Source organism: Schistocerca piceifrons, chromosome 11 (genome assembly GCF_021461385.2).
Source record: "Schistocerca piceifrons isolate TAMUIC-IGC-003096 chromosome 11, iqSchPice1.1, whole genome shotgun sequence".
NCBI lineage: Eukaryota > Metazoa > Arthropoda > Insecta > Orthoptera > Acrididae > Schistocerca > Schistocerca piceifrons.
Window position 1 is genome coordinate 60,435,513 of NC_060148.1, and position 24,374 is coordinate 60,459,886.

The 24,374-nt window shown below is 42.2% G+C and overlaps 1 protein-coding gene across 1 annotated transcript in view; it reads right to left on the reverse strand.

Annotated features, from left to right (window-relative positions):
- Positions 1 to 636: 636 nt before the first annotated feature.
- LOC124719684 (piggyBac transposable element-derived protein 3-like) overlaps positions 637 to 24,374 on the reverse strand; it is a 33,462-nt gene continuing 9,724 nt past the window's right edge. Inside the window, exon 3 of the mRNA XM_047244893.1 lies at positions 637 to 659. Coding sequence (XP_047100849.1) covers positions 637 to 659 — 23 coding nt within the window. The remainder of the gene's footprint in view (positions 660 to 24,374) is intronic.

Sequence of the window (24,374 nt, forward strand, 5' to 3'; positions counted from 1 at the left end):
AGCCGCGCGGATTTAGCCGAGCGGGGACTAGGCGCTGCAGTCATGGACTGTGCGGCTGGTCCCGGCGGAGGTTCGAGTCCTCCCTCGGGCATGGGTGTGTGTGTTTGTCCTTCAGATAAATTAGGTTAAGTAGTGTGTAAGCTTAGGGACTGATCACCTTAGCAGTTAAGTCCCATAAGACTTCACACACATTTGAACATTTTTGAACTACTGTAAAAATAAACAAAGAAAAGCCTGAAAATGATCCAGATATTTGGTATGAAGCCGATTTTTGTGAACTAAACGCATTTTTCGGATTACGTTTTTATTCATCTACTTTCAAATCCAGCAGGAATCATTTTATGCCACCGATGGTACTGGGCGTGATCTATTTAGATGCGTTACATCTAAAAACCAGTTTGGTGTACTCCTAACATGAGGTTCGATGATCCTGCAACGCATTTTGAGCCCAAGCAAAGCGATCCTATGGCTCCACTGTCAGGGATTTTTACAAAACATATTGACAACTGTCAAATGTTGCACAGTATTGGACAATACACATGTATTGATGAAATGCTGCAATCATTTTGTGGCAAATGCACATTCAAAATGTACATTCCGAACAAACTGTGCAAGTATGATTGGAAATGTTGTGCCTTACTGATACTCGCACTGGTTATCTGTGTAGAAAAAAAGTTCCACAAACCGGCTCCAGCTGTGATTAGGCTAGCTAAACCAATTGAACAGACTAACCACAATACTACTGCAGACAATTGGGTTAGCTTAATGTTGTCAGCAACTTGTCTCAAGAGGACTGACGTATGTGGGAGCACTGAAAAAAATAAATAAAAGAGAAATGCCAGAAGAATACTTGCCTGTGAGAAGAAAGAGTGTCGATTCTGCAATGCATATGTGAATGCCGAAAAAGGGTAGGGTGGTGATTCCAATATGAACTATGCACCACGATGAATATAAAGGTGGTGATACAGGTAAACCAGAAATAATTTCACACTATAATCACACTAAAGGTGGTGTTGAAGCCGCAAATGAACATGTGTCATGTATTCGACTGCACGATGCACGCAACGAAGGCGACTGGTATTGTTTTTCCGCATGTTGCACATAAGTAGGGTGAATACCTTCGTCCTTCACAACTCCCACAAATACACTGCTCAACTCAGCCGCTTTAATTTATTGAAGAAGCTTGCATACACGTTGGTGACACCACAAAAGGAAAAGTAAGACAAAAATTCTTCCATACCTCCTGAACTTTGTGCAACCGTTCACAGTGCTTAGGGTGTAGGAAAACCGAAAGCAGAAGTCGTCGTAGAACGATTGGAAAAACACAAAACATACTCCACTTGTGACCCAAAAAAATAAGAGGAAGACTTATTATGTCTGACATTGTTGCAAAAAGCCAATTTGCCTCGAACGCTCCACAGAAATTTGCAGAGCGTACAAAGAAAACTTCTGAGAAGAAAACCAAAAAAGTACTAGTTTACTTTTTTCAATGCTGTATGGGAGTTTCTTATGTATCTGTTATTACATGTATAATAAACAATAAAAATATAACAATGGAGCACAGGGTATATGAGTTTTTATAACTTTAACATTATCGTGTAACGTTAACATTCATTTTGTGCAATTTTCTACTTAAATACGTTTTTTTCATAAAAATAAACTTTATTTGAAAATAAATATACTTTGTGGTGTTAATGCAACATTTTACATAAAAAGCCATATTGTCTCACTGACATTGCTGAATGCAATTTTTATGGCAAATTAAACATAGCAATCTGTCAGACTGCTTCTGGGAAGCTGGGTAAGCTGTTTCAGGAAATCACATAAAACCTAAGTCACGATGGTCATACGCTGGTTTGAACCATCGTTCTCCCGAATGTGCGTCCAGTGTGCGAACCACTGCGCTGCTCCACTGGGTCCGGCTCACCGCGCCCAACATGAGCAGCGATTCACGGATATTACGTGAAGTGGCACTTCACTAATACAGAGTGGTGCAGGAAATGTGTTACCAATTGTTTCTTTCACAATTTACGACGCACTTTAGATATCCCGCTGGAATCTCTACAGCAGTACCAGCAGAGCTGCCGGACCGTGTGGCCGTGCAGTTCTAGTCGCTTCAGTCTGGAACCGCGTGACCGCTACGGTCGCAGGTTCGAATCCTGCCTCGGGCATGCATGTCTGTGATGTCCTTAGGATAGTTAGGTTTAAGTAGTTCTAAGTTCTAGGGGACTGATGACCACAGATGTTAAGGCCCATAGTGCTCAGAGCCAGCCAGCAGAGCTTGGAAAAGAAATGAGTTACGGAATGATGTGTAATTCACGATACTGCCTCTAGGAGACTAGTAAGCAGCAATGGCTGACAATGGAAGACTGACGACACACCAACGATCGGCAATTGTGTTACTTTTTCATGAAACGAAAAGCCTCGTTGTGACTCAGATGCGTTTTCGACAACAGTTTAACACACAATGAGTCCCTTGCAAGAAGACCATCCACAGGTTGTACGATAAATCTGTATAGGGAGGAAGAGTATTGCAAGTGAAGCGACCTCGGCCTAAGCCTGTTTGTTCGCCGGAGAATATTGAAGCAGTACAAGTTGCTGTACAGAGAAGTCCCGGGAAATCGTGTAGAAAGGCAGCAGTGCAACTGGGAATATCCAGACGCTCCGTTCAACGCATTCTTAAAAGTGACCTCCATATGTACCCATACAAGATGACCTGTGCACAGAAGCTCACTGAAGAACACAAGCAGCAGAGACTACTGTTTGCTCAGTGGGCGGAGGATAGGGAAGAAACTCTCAACAACGTTTGGTTTACAGACGAGGCGCATTTTCATTTAGACGGTGTGGTTAACAAACAAAATGTACGCTTTTGGGCCACTGAAAACACACAAGTGCTTCATGAACGACAACATTATGCTCCGAGGATTACAGTGTGGGCAGCAATTTCCAGTCACAGACTTATTGGACCCTTTTTCTTTGAAGAAACTGTGAACAGCCAGCGTTATTTGAGCATGCTTCGCAAAAGCTTGATTCCACAGCTTCTTGCTACTGCCTTGCCCTTCAGCATGCAGTGGTTCATGCAAGATGGAGCAAGGCCACATGCTGCAAACACTGTGTTGGAGTTTTTACACGAGCATTTCGACATGCGGATCATTTCACTCAGGTTTCCAGGTCGCTTCAATGGCGGACAAAATTGGCCCCCCAATAGTTCACACCTAAATCCGTGTGACTTTTTTGTTTGGGGGCACCTAAAGGAAAAAAATTTCCCGAAACGTCCACGTGATTTAAAGGAGCTAAGAAGACTTGTTCTTCAAGCTTGCTGTGAAATTACGGAAGACATGTGCCGTAGGGTAATCACTAACTTCAGTGTTCGTTTGAAGGAAGTTAGGAAACAAAATGGTGGAGATATTGAGCATGTGCTGAGTTAGAACAAATCTCCATGGGCGGGTCATCACAGTCTATGTTCCTTTCAGATTGTATTGACAATAAAGTTTATATTAAAAAAAAAATGGTGACACATTTCGTGCGCCACCCTGTATTTTTATACTGTCATACTTCAAAAATTCCATTAATCTTACACATATGCTGGTTTTTACTCCAAACGCATTTACCTATACTCCACTGTACGGAACTGCTGCTGACCAGGTGAAGAGAAGCAGTGTTCCCCTTTCTCGCGATCCAATCGACCTCACGACAGGAGTCGCAGGCTGATCATAACTGTATGGTTGCTGTAGCAACCGTGATGTCACATGCTTGAGTTTGTCTGTGGTGGGGGCATGCAGTGAGGTGGATTTAAATTTTATTCCCGGCTACTTCCAGTTACAAGGCAGCAGACTGTAAAACTGCGATTGTTGTGTGTGTGTGCATCTGTGTAGAAAACGCTTCCACCTGTAGTGCATTTAGTGCTGCACCTTTTAAATACGGACCTTGCCGATGAAGGTTTCTCGGGTCTGCAGCCGGATCGTAGCGTTGATATCTCGCGACGTTTCGGGAAGTGTCATACTACCCATCTTCTGGCGAAGTCATCTTCACTACCACCCGGCTGGAGACCCGTGAAACCTTCATCAATAGTTTATTAGAAACCCCGTTTTCTCGTTGTATCGGGTCTTATATTTCGATATTTTAGATCACGTTTTGATGGAAATGGACGAATTTCGCAATTGTGAAAAATTTCCGTTCGTTTGCCTTCCCCATACACACAAAATTTGGCATTTCCTTCCAGTGCACTTGAAAACTTGCAAAATTTCGTTAGGCCTGTCTTCCCCGAGACACAAAGCTTAAGCGCCTAACACACACTATTTTATACGCCGATGAGAAGTACAGAAAGATTTCCTCTGGAAAGATGTTAGAAATGCTTAATGAAGATAATGACATTTTTATGGATATTTATGAACTGTCCTCACTCTTTCTGTCCGTCTCTTCTACTACAGCATCTGTGGAACGAAGCTTTTCTTACCTGAAGCAAATAAAAATATATCCGAGGAACGGAATCTCTGAAGAGAGAATTTCTTCTTTAACGACTATTTCACTTCAGAAAGAACTTGCCGGCCGCTGTGACCGAACAGTTCTAGGGGCTTCAGACTGGAACCGCGCGACCGCTACGGTCGCAGGTTCGAATCCTGCCTTGGGCGTGGACGTGTGTGATGTCCTTAGGTTAGTTAGGTTTATGTAGTTCTAAGTTCTAGGGAACTGATGACCACAGATGTTACGTCCCATAGTGCTCAGAGCCATTTGAACCATTTTAGAGCCAGAAAGAACTTCTAGCACAGTTAATAAAAACGGGATCATTCTATGAAGACATGATTGAGAAGTCTGCAATCTTAAATGGGCCAAGGATTGGTATGATGTATAAGAAGTAAGTGAGGTTCAGTTATTAAAATAAGTTTACGAAAACAGATATATTTGTCTTTACTGGTAGCTGTGCACCTAACTTCCCAGCCACAAGCCACCACTGGCATCCATCTTCAGTGATGGAGCTGACCTGGGACATAGTCACTCAAGTATTTTGGCATCTTAACAACGACACCTAGTGTGCAGTGTAGGAACTACGAGCGGTTTGAAACTTCCTGGCAGATTGAAACTGTGTGCCCGACCGAGACTCGAACTCGGGACCTTTGCCTTTCGCGGGCAAGTGCTCTACCATCTGATCTACCGAAGCACGACTCACGCCCGGTCCTCACAGCTTTACTTCTGCCAGTATCCCGTCTCCTACCATCCAAACTTTACAGAAGCTCTCCTGTGAACCCTGCAGGACTAGCACTCCTGAAAGAAAGGATATTGCGGAGACATGGCTTAGCCACAGCCTGGGGGATGTTTCCAGAATGAGATTTTCACTCTGCAGCGGAGTGTGCGCTGATATGAAACTTCCTTCGAGTCTCGGTCGGGCACACAGTTTTAATCTGCCAGGAAGTTTCATATCAGCGCACACTCCGCTGCAGAGTGAAAATCTCATTCTACGAGCGGTTTGACAGTCAGTTTATTGGTACTATTCTAAGGCGTTTGAACCTATAATAGTGAGTAGTTGATGAGCCGTGGCACTCGTTACTGGCGCGCCAGTCTCTTGGATGTCCATTATCGATTCTTCGATGTTTCTTATCTTTGCTTGTCTTTTTGTTTTCCGCATTCACGGAGTTAGGGGCAGTTGACGTTTGCTCGGGCTACCTGCTGAGATGCCGCGAGGTACGAGGTGGGAAGCAACCACGTATATGTGGAGTTGGTCGTACACGGTCTGCCGGTTCAGGATGGAGGATACGTGTTGGCTGCCCGCCTGTCTGCTCTCCTGATTTTGAACGCCATGCCTTGCGACCGCCTAGCTTGGGTTGCTGCCTGCAGAAGTTAAGCAGCCTTGCGTTCCTTTTAAAGAAAAGGAGCAAATTTATACGACTTTTGTAAACAATTTTGGTGGCCTTTTAAGTGTGGCGTTAGCGTCTACACTGCCTTTGGGGAGAGCTAATTCTTTTAAATTTAAATAGTTGGGGTTCCCTGTCCTTTATAATCTTTTGGGGGTTTTATTTGAATTTTCTCTTTGTGGTTCCTTCCTTGTTCATGGTTAAATGTTTACTTGTATAGTGGGAAGTGACTCCTGGTTAAAACTCGGAGGAGGTGTTTGATGTTACTGCCGCCTCAGGCATTCGTCTTTTCAATTAAGTGTTGTCATCCCTTCGAGCGACCTGGTGTCATTCCTCGTTAATTAATGCTGGTTTATGTGTACTTAATTTTGAATTGGCCATTTGAATTAATATTTTGGAGCGCAGTATAGCACTAAGGCAACCTCACTGTATACCACCTTGTGCCCCGGTCTAGTACCTTAATTTTCAGTGGCACGAGTTAGCTCCACTACTGGTTTTACTGATGTGCTCCCTTCAAAATCTTGTCTTTTATGAGTTTGTCCCATGTGTGTCTGGGAACACAGAGATGAGCTTTGGTGTGACTTCAGTGCTAGTCAGTTAATGGAATCTACATTTTGGCTTGGTTTTCACTGAAGAGTTTGAGTGGAGTGTGGCGTGTTTGATTTGTTATTCATTGAATTACTGTAAGTTTGTTTATTTAATGGGGAGCAAGACATTTAAAGACTGTTGGTATTAACTCCCCTCCTTGCTGGGTGTTGCTAATTCGTTCCAAATGGCGTACTACTTATTCAATGGCAAGGTTGTTGATTAGTTGGTAACTGTGAGTACAAATTCACGCTATTTATTTGTTGCTGAAATTGTTAAAAGTGCATGTGTCGTGATTCAATCACTAACTACGTGTTTGAGCTAAATTGATATAAACCTTACATTGCCTCCTTAAAATTTGTTGCCAGCAGAAACCCTAAGTTTTGTCACTGCTTATGTTAACCTTTACTGGGAGCAATATTACATGTAGTTAAATTTTATCTTAAAATGTGTATTTCTCTGATGTAATAAACGAGTGATAAAAGAAAAAAAATTGCACAGAGCATAACTTAATCATAGCTAACACTTGCTTCAAGAATCATGAAAGAAGGTTGTATACATGGAAGAACCCTGGAGATACTAGAAGGTTTCAGATAGATTATATAATGGTAAGGCAGAGATTTAGGAACCAGATTTTAAATTGTAAGACATTTCCAAATCTAAGGATGTAGAGGCTTATCTCACTAGGGGTAAGATAGATACTGCCTACAGGAAAATTAAAGAGACCTTTGGAGAAAAGATAACCACTTGCATGAATATCAAGAGCTCAGATGGAAGCCCAGATCTAAGCAAAGAAGGGAAAGCAGAAAGGTGGAAGGAGTATGTAGAGGGTCTATACAAGGGCGATGTTCTTGAGGACAATATTATAGAAATGGAAGAGGATGTAGATGAAGATGAAATGGGTGATATGATACTGCGTGAAGAGTTTGACAGAGCACTGAAAGACCTGAGTCTTCCCGATGCTATTCAATCTGTATATTGAGCAAGCAGTATATGAAACAAAAGAAAAGTTCGGAGTAGGTATTAAAATCCATGGAGAAGAAATAAAAACTTTGTAATTCTGTTAGAGACAGCAAAGGACTTGAAAGAGCAGTTGGATGGAATGGACAGTGTCTGGAATGAGGATGTAAGATGAACATCAACAAAAGCAAAACGAGGATAATGGAATGTAGTCGAATTAAGTCGGGTGATGCTGAGGGAATTAGATTAGGAAATGAGACACTTAAAGTAGTAAAGGAGTTTTGCTATTTGGGGAGCAAAATAACTGATGATGGTCGAAGTAGAGAGGACATAAAATGTAGACTGGCAATGGCAACGAAAGCGTTTCTGAAGAAGAGAAATTTGTTAACATCGAGTATTGATTCAAGTGTCAGGAAGTCGTTTCTGAACGTATTTGTATGGAGTGTGGCCATGTATGGAAGTGAAACATGGACGATAAATAGTTTGGACAAGAAGAGAATAGAAGCTTTCGAAATGTGGTACAACAAAAGAATGCTGAAGATTAGATGGGCAGATCACATAACTAACGAGGAGGTATTGAATAGAATTGGGGAGAAGAGGAGTTTGTGGCACAACTTGACCAGAAGAAGGGATCGGTTGGTAGGACATGTTCTGAGGCATCAATGGATCACAAATTTAGAATAGGAGGGCAGCGTGGAGGGTAAAAATCGTAGAGGGAGACCAAGAGATGAACACACTGGACAGATTCAGAAGGATGTAGGCTGCAGTAGGTACTGGGAGATGAAGAAGCTTGCATAGGATAGAGTAGCATGGAGAGAAGCATCAAACCAGTCTGTGGACTGGAGACCAGAACAACAACAACAACAACAACAACAACAACATGAAAATAATAAAATCGTCATAAATTGTGAATGGTTTGCGTTAGGACATTCAAACTATTCATTCGACGGCGGGCATGATGTGCATTAGTATACGCATGTATGGTTTGGTTTAGTGACGAAGCCTACTACATATCTGGATCGGTTCGTCAGTAAGCAAAATTGATGCATTTGGGGGACTGAGAATCCACATTTTGCGATCGAGAAGTCTCCTCACCTTCAGTGGTGTGCAATGTTGTCACGGAATAATCGGTGCGATATTCCTCGACGGCACAGTGACCACCGAACAGTACGTGAAGGTTTTGGAAGATGATTTCATCCACACTATCCAAAGTAACCCTGATATCAACAAGACGGGGTTCATGCAAGACGGAGCTCGACCCCATCGAAGCTGGATGTCCTGGAGGATCACTTAGGGGACTTCACCCTGGCTCTGGGGTACCCAGAGGCCAGTGGCATGGGCCTCGGTTGGCCGCCACATTCTCCAGATCTGAACACTTGTGACTCATTTTTGTGGGGCTGTACAGAAATAATCCCAAAGCCACTGCTGACCTGAAAACAGCCATTCAGGTCATCGGCAGCATCGACGATCCTACACTTCAGTGGGTCATGCAGAAATTCGCTATTTGTCTGTGTCACATCATCGCCAAGGATGGCAGGCACATTGAACACGTCACAACTTAAATCTGAATATTTGTTGTGACTCTTAAATGTTGAATAAAGTGTGTGATCGCCGTCGTTTGTAAGTAATTTACGTTTTTCCATATAGTTCAATAATTGTCACCCTGCACGCCATACAGTGCGACGTTTTATAGGGATTTTAATTATTGTAGTACAGTTTTGCACTTTGAAAGTAATTTGAGAGAAAGTGTGGGCAATGCTTGGAAGAAAATCGTTGCTGTCGCTGGCTGTTACAGCCTCTGTGAAGTATAGTAATTCGTAATACCTGTAAAATAACGGGTATAACACAGTTACGGGTAATAGCCTACAATAATGTACATAGCGCAAGAAAAATTTTATTGCCGCTCATTATAGTATTGCTTTCTGCAACTCGTCTCACCCTCCTCATACCACCACCCCCCTCCCCCCCCCCAACCTTTTACGCATCTTTAAAGAGCTATCACGTTTCTGAGATTATTTCAGAAATTACTGAAGGTATTTTAAATCAGTCTCTGCAACTACAATAATATGTGTATTTTTGTCGCTAAATACATTTTGTTTTATTGAAATTAGCCATCATCAGTGGTCTGTAATGAAACATTTTTTACGATATGGCTTGCATTCTTGATCTAAAAACAGTTCGTTACAAAGATGTCGTTACTTACCATATATTATGTCTGATTTTCACTCACGTCAGTACCAGTGACTGCTTATCTGTTTTTGTGGAATACCCTCATTTGGTCACATTGCTAGTTGTTATAACACTATGATCCGCAGTTGGAACATTGTCTAGAAATGTTTCAGCCATCTCTGTGTAAGCCGTGTTTTTTACATTCTTATTTGTGTAATGCTCATGTGTCAGTTTCCACAAGCAAGTAACTTATGATAGAGCAGTATAAGTTTTCCAATGTTATCATTTCTGATACACTTGTAGCAATTAAAACTTGTGTAACCTGAAAACCACACACACATCAGTGGCAAATTTCGAGTATCACCTAAATTTCTCTTGTTGACTTGTTAAAGTATGCTTCTTTTGTCAGCACAAAGTGGAATATACACACTGTCACTCGCTGACAAGTTGCAAATGCGACAGAACCCAGAAACAGTGGTTTACTAAACGAGGAATTGAGGACAAATCAGGCCTAAAGCTTGTGAAAAGTACATTCTTGGTAAAAAGACTGCTGCAAAAAAATGAGTACACCCTGCACTCGGTTTCCAGTTCGCTCAAGGTTTATTGCTGCAACAGCGCATATGAAGTACATGAAATTATTAATTTTACAGTTCAATAGCACAGGTGCTTCTGAGGTACCAGGGGCCCTGTTCTGTATCTTTCCACCATTTTGCCGATCGGTTCGGTACGCGAGCACACCGAGCGGTCTTGTTTTCGAAAGAGAGCCCCAACATTATTCTTTAAGCATTTCAGAAGCGATGTCGAAGGGCCCTGTTGCTATTGTTGTGGTCTTCAGTCCTGAGACTGGTTTGATGCAGCTCTCCACGCTACTCTATCCTGTGCAAGCTTCTTCATCTCAGCCAGTACATACTGCAGCCTACATCCTTCTGAATCTGCTTAGTGTATTCATCTCTTGGTCTCCCTCTACGATTTTTACCCTCCACGCTGCCCTCCAGTACTAAATTTGTGATTCCTTGATGTCTCAGAACATGTCCTACCAACAGATCCCTTCTTCTAGTCAAGTTGTGCCACAAGCTCCTCTTCTCCACAATTCTATTCAATACCTCCTCATTAGTTACGTAATCTACCCATCTAATCTTCAGCATTCTACTGTTGTACCACATTTCGAAAGCTTCTATTCTCTTCTTGTCTAAACTATTTATCGTCCATGTTTCACTTCCATACATGGCCACACTCCATACAAATACGTTTAGAAACGACTTCCTGACACTTGAATCAATACTCGATGATAGCAAATTTCTCTTCTTCAGAAACGCTTTCCTTGCTATTGCCAGTCTGCATTTTATATCCTCTCTACTTCGACCATCATCAGTTGTTTTGTTCCCCAAATAGCAAAACTCCCTTACTACTTTAAGTGTCTCATTTCCTAATCTAATTCCCTCAGCATCACCCGACTTAATTTGACTACATTCAATTATCCTCGTTTTGCTTTTGTTGATGTTCATCTTATATCCTCCTTTCAAGACACTATCCATTCAGTTCAGCTGCTCTTCCAAGTCCTTTGCTGTCTCTGACAGAATTACAATGTCATCGGCGAACCTCAAAGTTTTTATTTCTTCTCCATGGATTTTAATACCTACTCCAAACATTTCTGTTGTTTCCTTTATTGCTTGCTCAATATACAGATTGAATAACATTGGGGAGAGGCTACAACCCTGTCTCACTCCCTTCCCAACCACTGCTTCCCTTTCATGCCCCTCCACTCTCATAACTGCCATCTGGTTTCTGTACAAATTGTAAATAGCCTTTCATTCCCTGTATTTTACCCCTGCCACCTTCAGAATTTGAAAGAGAGTATTCCAGTCGACATTGTCAAAAGCTTTCTCTAAGTCTAGAAATGCTAGAAACGTAGGTTTGCCTTTTCTTAATCTTTCTTCTAAGATAAGTCGTAAGGTTAGTATTGCCTCACGTGTTCCAACATTTCTACAGAATCCAAACTGATCTTCCCCGAGGTCTACTTCTACCAGTTTTTCCATTCGTCTGCAAAGAATTCGCGTTAGTATTTTGCAGCTCTGGCTTATTAAACTGATAGTTTGGTAATTTTCACATCTGTCAACACCTGCTTTCTTTGGGATTGGAATTATTATATTGTTCTTGAAGTCTGAGGGTATTTCACCTGTCTCATACATCTTGCTCACAGATGGTAGAGTTTTGTCAGGGCTGGCTCTCCCAAGGCTGTCAGTAGTTCTAATGGAATGTTGTCTACTCCGGGGGCCTTGTGAAGGGTCCTAGCGAATCGAAATGCTGTTGCCAGTTCTCCTCGCGCCAACCAATCAAAAGCAATCTGCCTCAGGTCCACGCATGCGCACTGCAGCGCGCACAGCGCCATGAACACAAAGCGGCTAGCAGGCGAAACAGGCGCGCTATTCTTCCAAGTACCGAAAATTGCGTTTACGTTGCCATAACGCATGACGCCCGAGCTGAAGTGCCCGCCTTCATCGCTCTTGCCTCCTCAACAGTATCAGGCGCAGTATATCCATTCCCATGATTCTCAGCTGAAATTCGTAGAAATGTTTACAGTTTCCCTGACCACACATTTCCATGCATGCCTAATAACCAAAGTGTATTTGACTGTTTTCTGCAGATTGTCGTAAATGCCGCATTATGTCATCTTATTCTCATTCACACTGACATTGTGTTTTGGATTTTACGTTCCGAAAAATTGATTCTGAGAGTTTCAAAGAATAAGAAGATAAAGACAATCTTTTTATAACTCGCTCCTAGAGATTAAGTAGTCCACTTCCCTATATGATACGTTAACGATTTGGGTCTTAAAACAAAATTAACGCATTTTCGAGAGCTCCTGCAGTTCGTCGAAGTTTATAACATGCATCTCCTGAATGAAAATGTTTCATATATGGTGCTGCAGTCTAAAAATATTACGGCGGAGATCTCTCATCTCTGTCTACTGTTGTAGACGATTCGATCGCAGATAAATACTTGTAACAGCAAGATTATGAAGATGACTGCTGATAGTTACATTCCCAGTAATTTAAGTTGTGCTCTTAGATTACTTTCTAACTGCATACTCGGAAATCGTTACATATTCGGAAAAAATGGTGAAGTATTTCTGACAAGAAAAAAATATAAAGGCCCCTGTCTGTTGTTTCACTCACAGCAATTTCATCTCCAGCAATTTCATATTTCGTTTTTTAAACACACAGAAATCGCGAAATCTTTACTGAGGAAGTGCACTCTTGCATGTAAGTAATAACGAATATTGCAGAAAAATCTTAACTTACACGAATAGCAATGTCTCAGAACGTGTTTCATATATGAAGAGGACAAAAAAAATTTTTTGCATGCGCCTGCCAGCGAACCCATGACCTTCCGTAACGGATTCAGGCGCACTAACCACCTCGCCACGCCAAACAACAGATATATAGTGCTCAATTCTCGTAACATTGTGTAGAGGAAGATAGGCTGACTTCGTTGCCAAACGGTGCTGCGTAAGTCATAAGTGCGTGATAGTTTGAAAGGTTTCCAATATCAGGCTTCGCATAATTGCTTTACATTGTTACTTAAAAGTTGTAAACACGGTTCGATAATTACTAACTAAACCATTTGTGGGAAAAAGTACACAAAGTCACTAGTAACGTCAGTTCACACTCATGTAATATATGTAAGCAGAGCCGATGTCTTGATATTTAATGATCTTTAAACTTTTATTTGCATAAAAATAACAGGTATTTTGAGAGAATATTGACTGAAAACGTTTTTTTTTGTAGTCATTCACAGTAACAACGTAACCTAACCATATTTCTAACAAAGGAAAATAGTCTATTATGAACTCACTTCCCAATCGGATGCGTCCTCTGGTGATTCTTTACTAACACAATCACTAAATCCAAAGCTAAAACCGCTAAACATGCTTAAAATAACAAATTATAGGTGTACATAAACGACAGCTCACCCATCGACAGGGCCACGCTGAAATCCAAAACCTCTCGGTACAATTGTCGTAAAATCGGTGGGAGGACCGTTCGGTAACAGGTCTTAGAAACTTACTGAATAGGATATTTCGATAAAGAACCGGAAATGACGTCAATACCGAGACTAACTTACTACACCGGTATAAACGATACAGAATAGGGCACCAGGCATGCCATTCTTCACAGTACCGAAAAGTGTGATAAGGGTATGTAATACTTTGCGAGACGCCGGGGCTAGCAGTGTATTTAACACTAAATTCTTCTAGAATCTACATATGTAAATGATGCTCTAAGCCCCCCTATTCTAACTCCGGCTTTTGCTGTTGCACATGGATTAAAAAGATACGTGAACTGACTGTAATCGACCCTGCAAGTGGAGTAGAAAAGAGTTTGGCACCTGCAATAATTTCATTTGATAAATAAGATAAATAAAGGAAATTTTCATTAACGTAGTGAGAAATGATAGGGTTGCTCTACCGATTAACAGAATGAAAGTTCTGTCCAAAATAACAATATGATTTATAATAAGTCAAAATAATAAACAAAAACACATGAAACATTTACAATACATCACATTGACTCAAATTGGATACTCAAATAAATGCTGTGAAGGTGAAGTTGTCCCTAAACTAGATTGTGACATTTATGACAAAGTGGTGTGTGGAGCCAATTCCTTGCAACTCAAGTCTTAAGAGAGACACACAGCCAACCAAACAATAATTTCTGCTACAGTAGTCAGAATTCAGACAATGAACACCAAGACAGAACAAAGTTAGAAAAAGACGAATAGGCGTGCTCTGCTTAGCTCTGATTATCACCTAGGAAAATCCCTATCTGCCAGTGCTGCGGACATACATTACCAAACTGTCTTCTTAACTGCAAGAACACGATCTGGCATACCGGAGGCGATGGCTGGTTGCTTCGACGTCCCGTTGTGGTGATGATAATGCCGCGAGTCTAGCCCAAAACTAATTATCCTGGTCTGGTTGTTCCAGACTAAAGACTTCCTAGCAATACAAATGCGCGTCTGAGGGAGACGAAGAAGGCTCGCCACACAATCACTGACGGTACAGTGATTGATTTTAACAAGCGAAGTCACACTGTAATTCTGATACAGTCAACTTTAGCCAAAACTGCTCCAGACAGACAACATAGGCCGCTTGTACGCAGAACGCTCATTTGCCAACTGTACTCGGAAAGTTACGTTGAAGTCGAAACTTCAGAAACTTCGTTAAACAGTTACAATTAAATAAAAGTATATTAGACAGCCAACGGAAGGCAGGCTGTCCAGAGCAGAGAGAGCTCAGTCTTGTAACCTACTCCGACCGAAAGGCGAGAGCCAACTTCCCTCTCAAGAGCACCCGTACAAGCCGAACACAGAACATTCCCGCCCCCACGACAGTGGCCGTGGTTAAAGGTTCCAATCAGCAACTCGAAAACCGGCGGAAAATTCCACTCTATTGCCGGAGCACTACCATTCCACCAATGAAGATTCTTGGCGCCAATTTCTGCGCTGATTTTGCTACGTCACGGAGCTATGCCCTGAGCAAGCCAATCACAGTTACTATTTTGCAGAAAGCGCGGGAATTTTCCCGCCACAACTGCCTGGGTACACAAGTGATTCCCACGCCTCCCTGCTAGCCCGCCAGAAAGTGTTTTCGCTATGTTTCTGCGAAGTAACGGAACCTGTAGCCCAGCCGCTACTTCAGGCCCCTGCGGGCGTGTCTTTTGACAACGTCGGCGTCTGGAAAGCATTCACTCGACTCCCTCACACCCGTCGGCTTAACCCTTTCAAGATCAGCAGAGCCCGCCTGTCACCGGACCACCTGGGTGACGAGAGACGCTGCGTGGGAAGTCCGCATGTAAAGGAATAGCGACTTTTCACTACATGCAATTAGAGAGGAAAATCGTAAGATAGAAATATGAGAGGGGGCTCATGCCAGCTCTCATAGCCCCTACACCATTTTAGATTGCAATTGGTGAGCGGTTGGTCACTTAGGAGCAAGGTAGTGAGTCAATCGCCCAAGAACAATCTCGCAACCTGACTCCACATGCCGCACTCTATAAAGAAAATCACTGCAACTGAAAAATGCAGCTCATAGAGGGAGGATTATTTATGATGTAGCCAACTTCACCTTCTTAATATGGAACACTAACACTCACATCACACATCCATACCCAGGGAGCCCCTTCCAAACACTGATTCACACAGACATTCACACTCTAAATATGGCCCGGGCATGTGAGCAAAATATGGAGCAGTTTATTCTTTACAATCAGAGTTGGAGTGCTCCGCAATTAAATGCCCACGATGTTACAACAATCTGAATCATTGAACTAATCTGAACTCACTCACACATGATACTATTTAAGTTAACAATCTCTTTTTGTGACCTTTCAGAATCTAATTACAACCTCCGATTCATTCTGTCTCCCTGCAGCAAGAATAACCTTTACAAAATGTTCCCTGAACTGATGGTCCATTCACAATGACAGTGGTGGTATCTGTTTCAGTTTATGGGGACTTCAGGCACACTGTTTGCATACACACAAGAATAAATACAAAATACAAAAATACAACATGGTGTGGAGAACAATACAGTAATTTGTAATTTGTGCGCCCTACTCTATCACTTATATAAGAATTACAGTGTAAAACACAAACACATACAAGGTGTGACATACATTACAAAAACAACACTAGAGAAAGAAATATAAGAAAAAAAACAAGGTTCATAGAGCGTCAAGTTGTGCTTGCACATTGCACAATGTTCACGACTGTGCTGAGAATGAGGCAGTAAATCACATTGTTAGAAATATTCGAAGCACTTCACAAATTCGTTAGTTTCTCTCAGGGGGTTGGTATGTTGAGTCATATGCATTGATGCACATGGTTGCATGTCTTGAGCATCGGAGGGGGGCTTTTTGGGATGGGGCCCCAGTACTGACATCACATAGGGCTAAACATCGGGTATTGTTGCTACGTTGTTGCAACAGCAATAGGTTGTGCTGGAGCATCTGCAGTACTCTGTTGAGATTGCAGCAAGACCCACGCATATGATCACGGCAGTACGGTAGGAAGACACAGTGATAGGCTCTCCTCGCGTCGATTAATTGTTTCTGAGGTCTACTAGTTGGGATACATCACTAGTCTAGGTCTCTTCTCTCGCTGGACAGTACTTTATGTTTCCCAATATTGCAGTTCAACAAGGGATGATGGCACGTGGAGTGACACCACAAGTGTGTGAGGTCATCCATACAAGATTGAACTAGGAGCGACGATTGCTACAACTGCTCTTTAATAGAGAGGAGAAGTTAGAAATGAGACCATTCATTTGTTAGAGTGTGTGGCACGATACTGCTTTGTGTATGCATATCGGCCAGTGGTAGTGAGTTGTAAAGACCCAAACAGGTGAGTATATAGCGTCCCTTTCTGTCCTGAGGCACATGAGGCGCAGGTTCTGACACGATATGTGATCTTCTCCGTGTACTTACGACAACGTGGTCTGCCGCAGGGAATCCCTCCAAACGGCTGCCGCGTCCGGAGAGCTAGCAGGCTGTCGTGTGTGGGTCGCGTGTCAGTGTCAACGGCCAGCCTCACTTTCGCTTGTGGCCCAGCGAGGATCCCGCGTAATCCCTCAGGTATACGGCCCGGTGACTGTCAGCTTGTAGGACCGGATGTTCTCGCGCCCTTCACATCAGGTAGCGCGCTGACGCTTTCTTCTTGCAGGTAGCCGATGACCTCCGGCTGGCCTCTGCATTGCCACGATCCCCGTCATCTGCACAATTCTTACAAAAATCTTATGCCTAACTTTTCCCCATGACCTTCTATGTTATAATAAATTTACATAATGACACACTGATGGTCTGTCATTTCAGACACTCTTATTTTACTTTTATAGTTATTAATCTATGGCTATCATTATAACAAAATCTTGGTGTATCTAATTTAGACATGGAAATAATTTATCTTGATATTTGTGTAGAGACCGATCTCACTATTGTATATGGTGTGTGACAACTGATGCTATGTATTGGATTAACAACTAAATGTGCAGGCCCACACCAATATTACTATTACTTATATAGATCGACAGTAGACATGCTCAAGAATTAACTACCATATGCCAACGATCTACATTCTATGTCTTCTGAATAAATTATGTTATTATGCAGGCTGAAGTTTTACTGAGCTATAAAGAACATGCAACTATTCTACGTTCGCTCGCCGGTCGTCCCTCCGTCTCGGGTCTGTGATTTGATGACCTGAAAAATAACATCCCAACAGGCGCGCGCCTAACATTCCTACTTGTGGTAGAAAACCCCAATAATATTAATCTAGTTATTGTTAAATCCTACGGTTTAACTTATCCTAGGATATCTTACCTTTTTTCTATTTTTATTTATTTATTTTGTTTACCTTATACAATACTCTTACATAATTCCCGTTACGTTGAGATGTCTCGCTGCTCGCTGCTATTGACGACAGTGATGTGCGCGCCGTACGACATAACCTCCGAGTTCTCACTACGCCTCACTGAAACTCCAGAGACTGGGTTAGCCATGGCTATACAAGACAATAAATTTATAGTTGAACATAATTTTGTATGTGATGCAGTTTTAGCAATGAAAGCGCACCTTTCCAGAGGCAAAGCCAAGACTGGTTCCTGTTGAGGATTCAGTCGCCCACCACACGCCAGCTACACAGTATGTCACGAATATCCAAGTATAAGTCCCTGGTTATTCATCTGTGACAGTCACGAGCAGCACGCTAAATCCCCAACCAGCACGTTGGCATGGTAGGCTTTATGCCCGCATTTCTATCGTCTAGGGCACCATTGGAGTCAAGCGCTCACAGGTTCACCCCGACTTGCAAGACAACGATGCTGGCGCATCACTGTAAAAACTATACTGCCCATATTCATCCTCGAAATCACGCAATGTACCACAATCTTGCAGTGCACTGTTGCGTGCCTGCAAGTATTGGTATGAACGTCTCACGAACTGGTTGTGGCCGCTGTAGAGCGTATCACGACTTCTCAAAACGCTTCTAAAACCACGTTCTTGTATGCGCCCGTTTGTGCGACATCTCCTCACTCATCATTATCCCTCAACATGGACACCAGACAGGAAAGGACAAAAACATTGCTCATGAAAAGGTAGTGTTTCCTACTCCATCGACATTGGAAGTCGCGAACATAAACAAAAAAAGGATAGCAGCAGTAAATTCTTATGCGAGACAATGCAGCGTGTTAATACTTTAACAATCTTAATCTATTAATGTAACGATTATTGTTCCCCGAAGAAAGGTTCATATATTTGCCTATTCTACTATGTACACCACTTAAACTACTATTATTCCACGAACTTCTTTGTGTGAGAGGTGTGGTGGAGTCCTATGGACTAGCGCCAATCCCTGGTCAGACTCCCCCTCTTCTGACGTGCATTAGGATTTGCAGGTCTAATTTGAATCTCCTGGTTCTCCTGTTGTCCTTGGTTTCGCTCTCTCCAATTACGGTCACTTTGCCGTTTGTTATTCCTCCTGTCCCAGATTCCTTGTCTAGATTGACCCTGTTCCCTGACGTTCTGGTTTCCGTGTCTCTGGTTTCCATAATCTTGAATAGCGTAACCTTGATTTCCGTAACCCTGGTTTCCTAACTGACCAGTGCGATTATGCGATCTGTTGTCGTCTTCCCTTGCTGGCCTGTGGTATTTGTTATTTTGCGCCTTCTTCCTGTCCTTTGCATCTTGTTTATCGAAGACTACTTTGAGTTCACGCAATAGACTCTTGATCCACACTTCCCGACAAGTGTCTGTTGATACCTAACTGGCAATTTGGAAAAGCAAAATTTAATGATTTCTCCGTTGCTATATGGACTATCTAAAAACTGATTCTTCTTGAGTAAATCATCAAAAAATTTGGTTGCGCTCCTATGCCTGGACACTTCCAGTTCAGGACAAAATATTATTTCCTCTTTAATCCTGTCTTGCGTTTCCTTTGACCAGTAGGTCCGCAGGAATGCACCAACAAATTCCTAAGTCTGACACGTCGCTGCCACACCCCGCATCTTTTCCGCGGCTTGGCCTTCGATGTGTCCACACATGAATTCTAATTTTGCCTAGTTTGGCCATGACAACGGTAATGAATTTGTAAACTGCATCACCCAGCTCTTCGGATGCATCGACCCTCCATTACCTTTGTATTTCTGGAATTTTAGTATCGACAGGAAGTGACTGTGATCAAAATCCTGTCCGATCCTTGCACTGGTGTTGTCACTCGTTTCCGATACTTGCACGTCTGCTGAGTGTCCTGATCTATCTTGCTGATAGCTGTGATGTGCTACCTCTGTATCACAGTGGCAGTGGCACTCAGAATTCACTCTCCTAAGTGGGCTACAATTATTGGAGCTATTACTAGGTGTTTCTGCGTGTGCATTGTTAGTTCCGCACTCTGTCACTGGGCTAGAGCACGGCGGGCTTTTGCTCGGAGACACAATTCTGTGTACTCCATCATTGGTATCCAAACGCGCAGTGCTCGAGTGCCCGTTTTGCTCTAGTTTTGCTATCTGACTCTCTACTTCTTTCATTCGTTTTGTGATCTTCATAACCGCAATATTACCTTGAGTCTTTAAGACTGCTAGGGATTTTGAGTGGGCTTGTGTCGCATGTCGCAAGCGCCCTGCGAGTTGAGAAGTTGCTTTTGCGATTTTCATTGCCCCTTTTGCTGCCGTTTTGGCCAGGACTGCTACTTTTTGTGCTACCATTGACATTTGTTTTGCTTCTCCACATTCTTTCTTTATGGTTAGTAATTCCCCACGAATTTCCCCTATATGCGAAATTATTGCCTCAGTCTCCTTCTTACATTGTTCTTCAGCTTCTTCTTTCATTGATCGTAGGAAGCTCAGTATTGGGTTTATGTCATCTGTTTGATCCTCGTCACACATGGGCTATGTAACTCTGGACACCTGGGCGCTAGAGCTCTGACGTGACCGAGCTGGCCCCTGTCTGCTCTCGTTCATTTGATTATAAACTTCTGCTACCGTCTCGACCTGTGTGCCTGTCTCTGTTTCATCCTCTACCTCGCTATCATAATCACGGCCGCGACGTTGCTCTAAGATCGCGTCCCAATCACCTTCCTCATTAATGACCCTGTTGTCCTGTCCTGCTAAAAATGTGCCCATCTCATCTCCGAACCTATTCCCGTCAGTAAACTGCCCCTTATCCATTATAGTATCCACTTTTGTTTTAGCTTCACTCACTAATAGTCGTGCCTTACTTCTCGTGATCATTCGTGAAAAACAAATTTATCTAAAAAATGCACAATAAAAAAAATCTACTCCCAATACTTTTACACATAAACATAAAATTTCAACAATGTCGTTCCAACGCTATAATTATATGCACGATTTGTTGTGGTACAGAAACCACACACAAACCCGACAAAGTGTGATGTGGTATGGACACCACATAAAAGAAACACAAAAAAACAATGAACAAACAAAAATATATACTTAAAACAAAAACTGTAATCCTGCGCCACTACTTAAAACTAATCACGGAACTATAAGAAAAAGAACTTGGGTATTAATCATTAAAAAAAGTAGAGAAAAAATTTGAATGTTCCTACTAAGAATACTGTTTGCTTATCAGTGATTCACATGAAAGATCCTGGCAGGGTCGCCATTTTGTGCGAGGTGCTGAGGTTAGCAGTGTATTTAACACTAAATTCTTCTAGAATCTACATATGTAAATGATGCTCTAAGACCCCCCTATTCTAACTCCGACTTTTGCTGTTGCACATGGATTAAAAAGATACGTGAACTGACTGTAATCGACCCTGCAAGTGGAGTAGAAAAGAGTTTGGCACCTGCAATAATTTCATTTGATAAATAAGTTAAATAAAGGAAAGTTTCATTAATGTAGTGAGAAATGATAAGGTTGATCTACCGATTAACGGAATGAAGGATCTGTCCAAAATAACAATATGATTTATTATAAGTCAAAATAATAAACAAAAACACATGAAACATTTACAATACATCACATTGACTCAAATTGGATACTCAAATAAATGCTGTGAAGGTGAAGTTGTCCCTAAACTAGATTGTGACATTTATGACAAAGTGGTATGTGGAGCCAATTCCTTGCAACTCAAGTCTTAAGAGAGACACACAGCCAACCCAACATTAATTTCTGCTACAGTAGTCAGAATTCAGACAATGAACACCCACGACAGAACAAAGTTAGAAAAAGACGAACAGGCGTGCTCTGCTTAGCTCTGATTATCACCTAGGAAAATCCCTGTCTGCCGGTGCTGCGGACATATATTACCAAACTGTCTTCTTAACTGCAAGAACACGATCTGCCATGCCGGAGGCGATGGCTGGTTGCTTCGACGTCCCTTCGTGGTGATGATAATGCCACGAGTCTAGCCCAAAACTAATTATCCTGGTCTGGTTGTTCCAGACTAAAGACTTCCTAGCAATACAAATGCGCCTCTGAGGGAGACGAAGAAGGCTCGCCACACAATCACCGATTGATTTTAACAAGCGAAGTCACACTGTAATTCTGATACAGTCAACTTTAGCCAAAACTGCTCAAGACAGACAACATAGGCCGCTTGTACGCAGAACGCTCAATTGCCAACTGTACTCAGAAAGTTACGTTGAAGTCGAAACTTCAGCAACTTCATCAAACAGTTACAATAAAATAAAAGTATATTAGACAGCCAACAGAAGGCAGGCTGTACAGAGCAGAGAGAGCTCAGTCTTGTAACCTACTCCGACTGAAAGGCGAGAGCCGACTCCCCTCTCAAGAGCACCCGTACAGGCCGAACACAGAACATTCCCGCCCCCACAACAGTGGCCGTGGTTAAAGGTTCCAATCAGCAACTCGAAAACCGGCTATTGCCGGAGCACTACCATTCCACCAATAGAGATTCTTGGCGCCAATTTCTGTGCTGATTTTGCTACGTCACGGAGCTATGCCCTGAGCAAGCCAATCAAAGTTACTATTTTGCAGAAAGCGCGGGAATTTTCCCGCCACAACTGCCTGGGAACACAAGTCATTCCCACGCCTCACTGGTAGCCCGCCAGAAAGTGTTTTCGCTATGTTTCTGCGAAGTAACGGATCCTCTATCCCAGCCGCTACTTCAGGCCCCTGCGGGCGTGTCTTTTGACAATGTCGGCGTCTGGAAAGCATTCACTCGACTCCCTCACACCCGTCGGCTTAACCCCCTCAAGATCAGCAGATCCCGCCTGTCACCGGACCACCTGGGTGACGAGAGACGCTGCGTGGGAAGTCCGCGTGTGAAGGAATAGCAACTTTTCACCGCATGCAATTAGAGAGGAAAATCGTAAGATAGAAATATGAGAGGGGGCTCATGCCACTTCTCAACTTTTCAACTTTCGCTGACCAAGTGCTTCCATGAATGCATGATTACGATAGAATATTGACCGTATTCTACAAACTGTCGTAAATGTCACATTATGCAATTTTATTCTCATTCACATTGACGTCTTATTCTGGATTTTTCGTTTCGAAATATGAGCTAGTAATGGGGCGTAGTACCACATTGTACAAATACGTCTATAAAAACACTTGAAAAATTCCTCAATTTTTCTGTTTTCCGTCGTTCCTTAGTTGCTTCAAAATTCAGGGAGCTACGTTCCGTCTATGAAACTTGTTGAAGGCAGTTTGTTTATTGCCATACGCATTTCGGTTCCTTTTCTTGTGATGACACTTCACAAATGAAAGAAACGAAACGCATATGGAAATAAACTGCCTTCAATTAGCTGCATGGATGGAACACACCTTCGCGGACCCGAAAAATTGTTTAACACAGTGTCAAAGAATAAGAAGATGCATAGAATGTGGTTGTAGCTCGCTCCTAGAGATCTAAATGATGAAGTAGCCTACTTCCCTATATGATACATCAAAGATTTGGTTCATAAAACAAAATTTGAAAAAAAAATCGCTTTATCGAGAGCGTGTGGCGACTGCAGCTATAGAAGTTCGTTGTACTTTATAACAAACATCTCATGAATCAAAATGTTTCATATATGGTGGTATAGTCTGAAAATATTGTGGCGGGAATTTTTCATCTCTGTCTACTATTGTTAAGGATTCGATCACAGATAAATACTTGTGACAACCTTGAGAATAAAGACGATTGCTTCTAGTTTCATTCGCAGTAATTTACGTTGTGCTCTTATGATTCCTGTCTGACCACACTCTCGGAAATCGCTACGTTTTCCGAAAAAAATAGTTGTTTGCGACAAGAAGAAATATAAATGACACTGTCAGTTGTTTCACGCACGGTAATTTCATCTTTAATTTCTTTAACATGTGGAAGTCACGAAATCGGAGGTACTCGTTACTGAGAAAGCGCTCCCTTACGTGTAAATTACAACGAATATTTCGGAAAAATGCTTCACTTTGACAACTAACGAAGTCTTAGAATGTGTTGCAAACACAAAGAGTGAAAACAAAAAATAAATTTGCATCCAATGGTATACGAACCTACGTTGTTTTCCACAGCAGTTTTTTCATTATTTCTTTTTTCATTTTTATTTTTTTCGTCTTTTTACAGGAGTATGAAGTGCTTATGGAAGCATCTTTGTCGCAACAGAAAGGTAATATGAAAAGAGGGCTGGAGTGGTAGCGACATAAAAAGGAAAAAATGAGCCAACAGCACACGATGTTCCCAGGCTGTCACCCATCCAAGTACTAAGTGAGGCCATTGTTGCTTAACTTCGGTGTTAGGAAAAGAACTGGTGCATTTTTTCTTTTTTTAATTTTTTTCTTCTTTTCATACGGT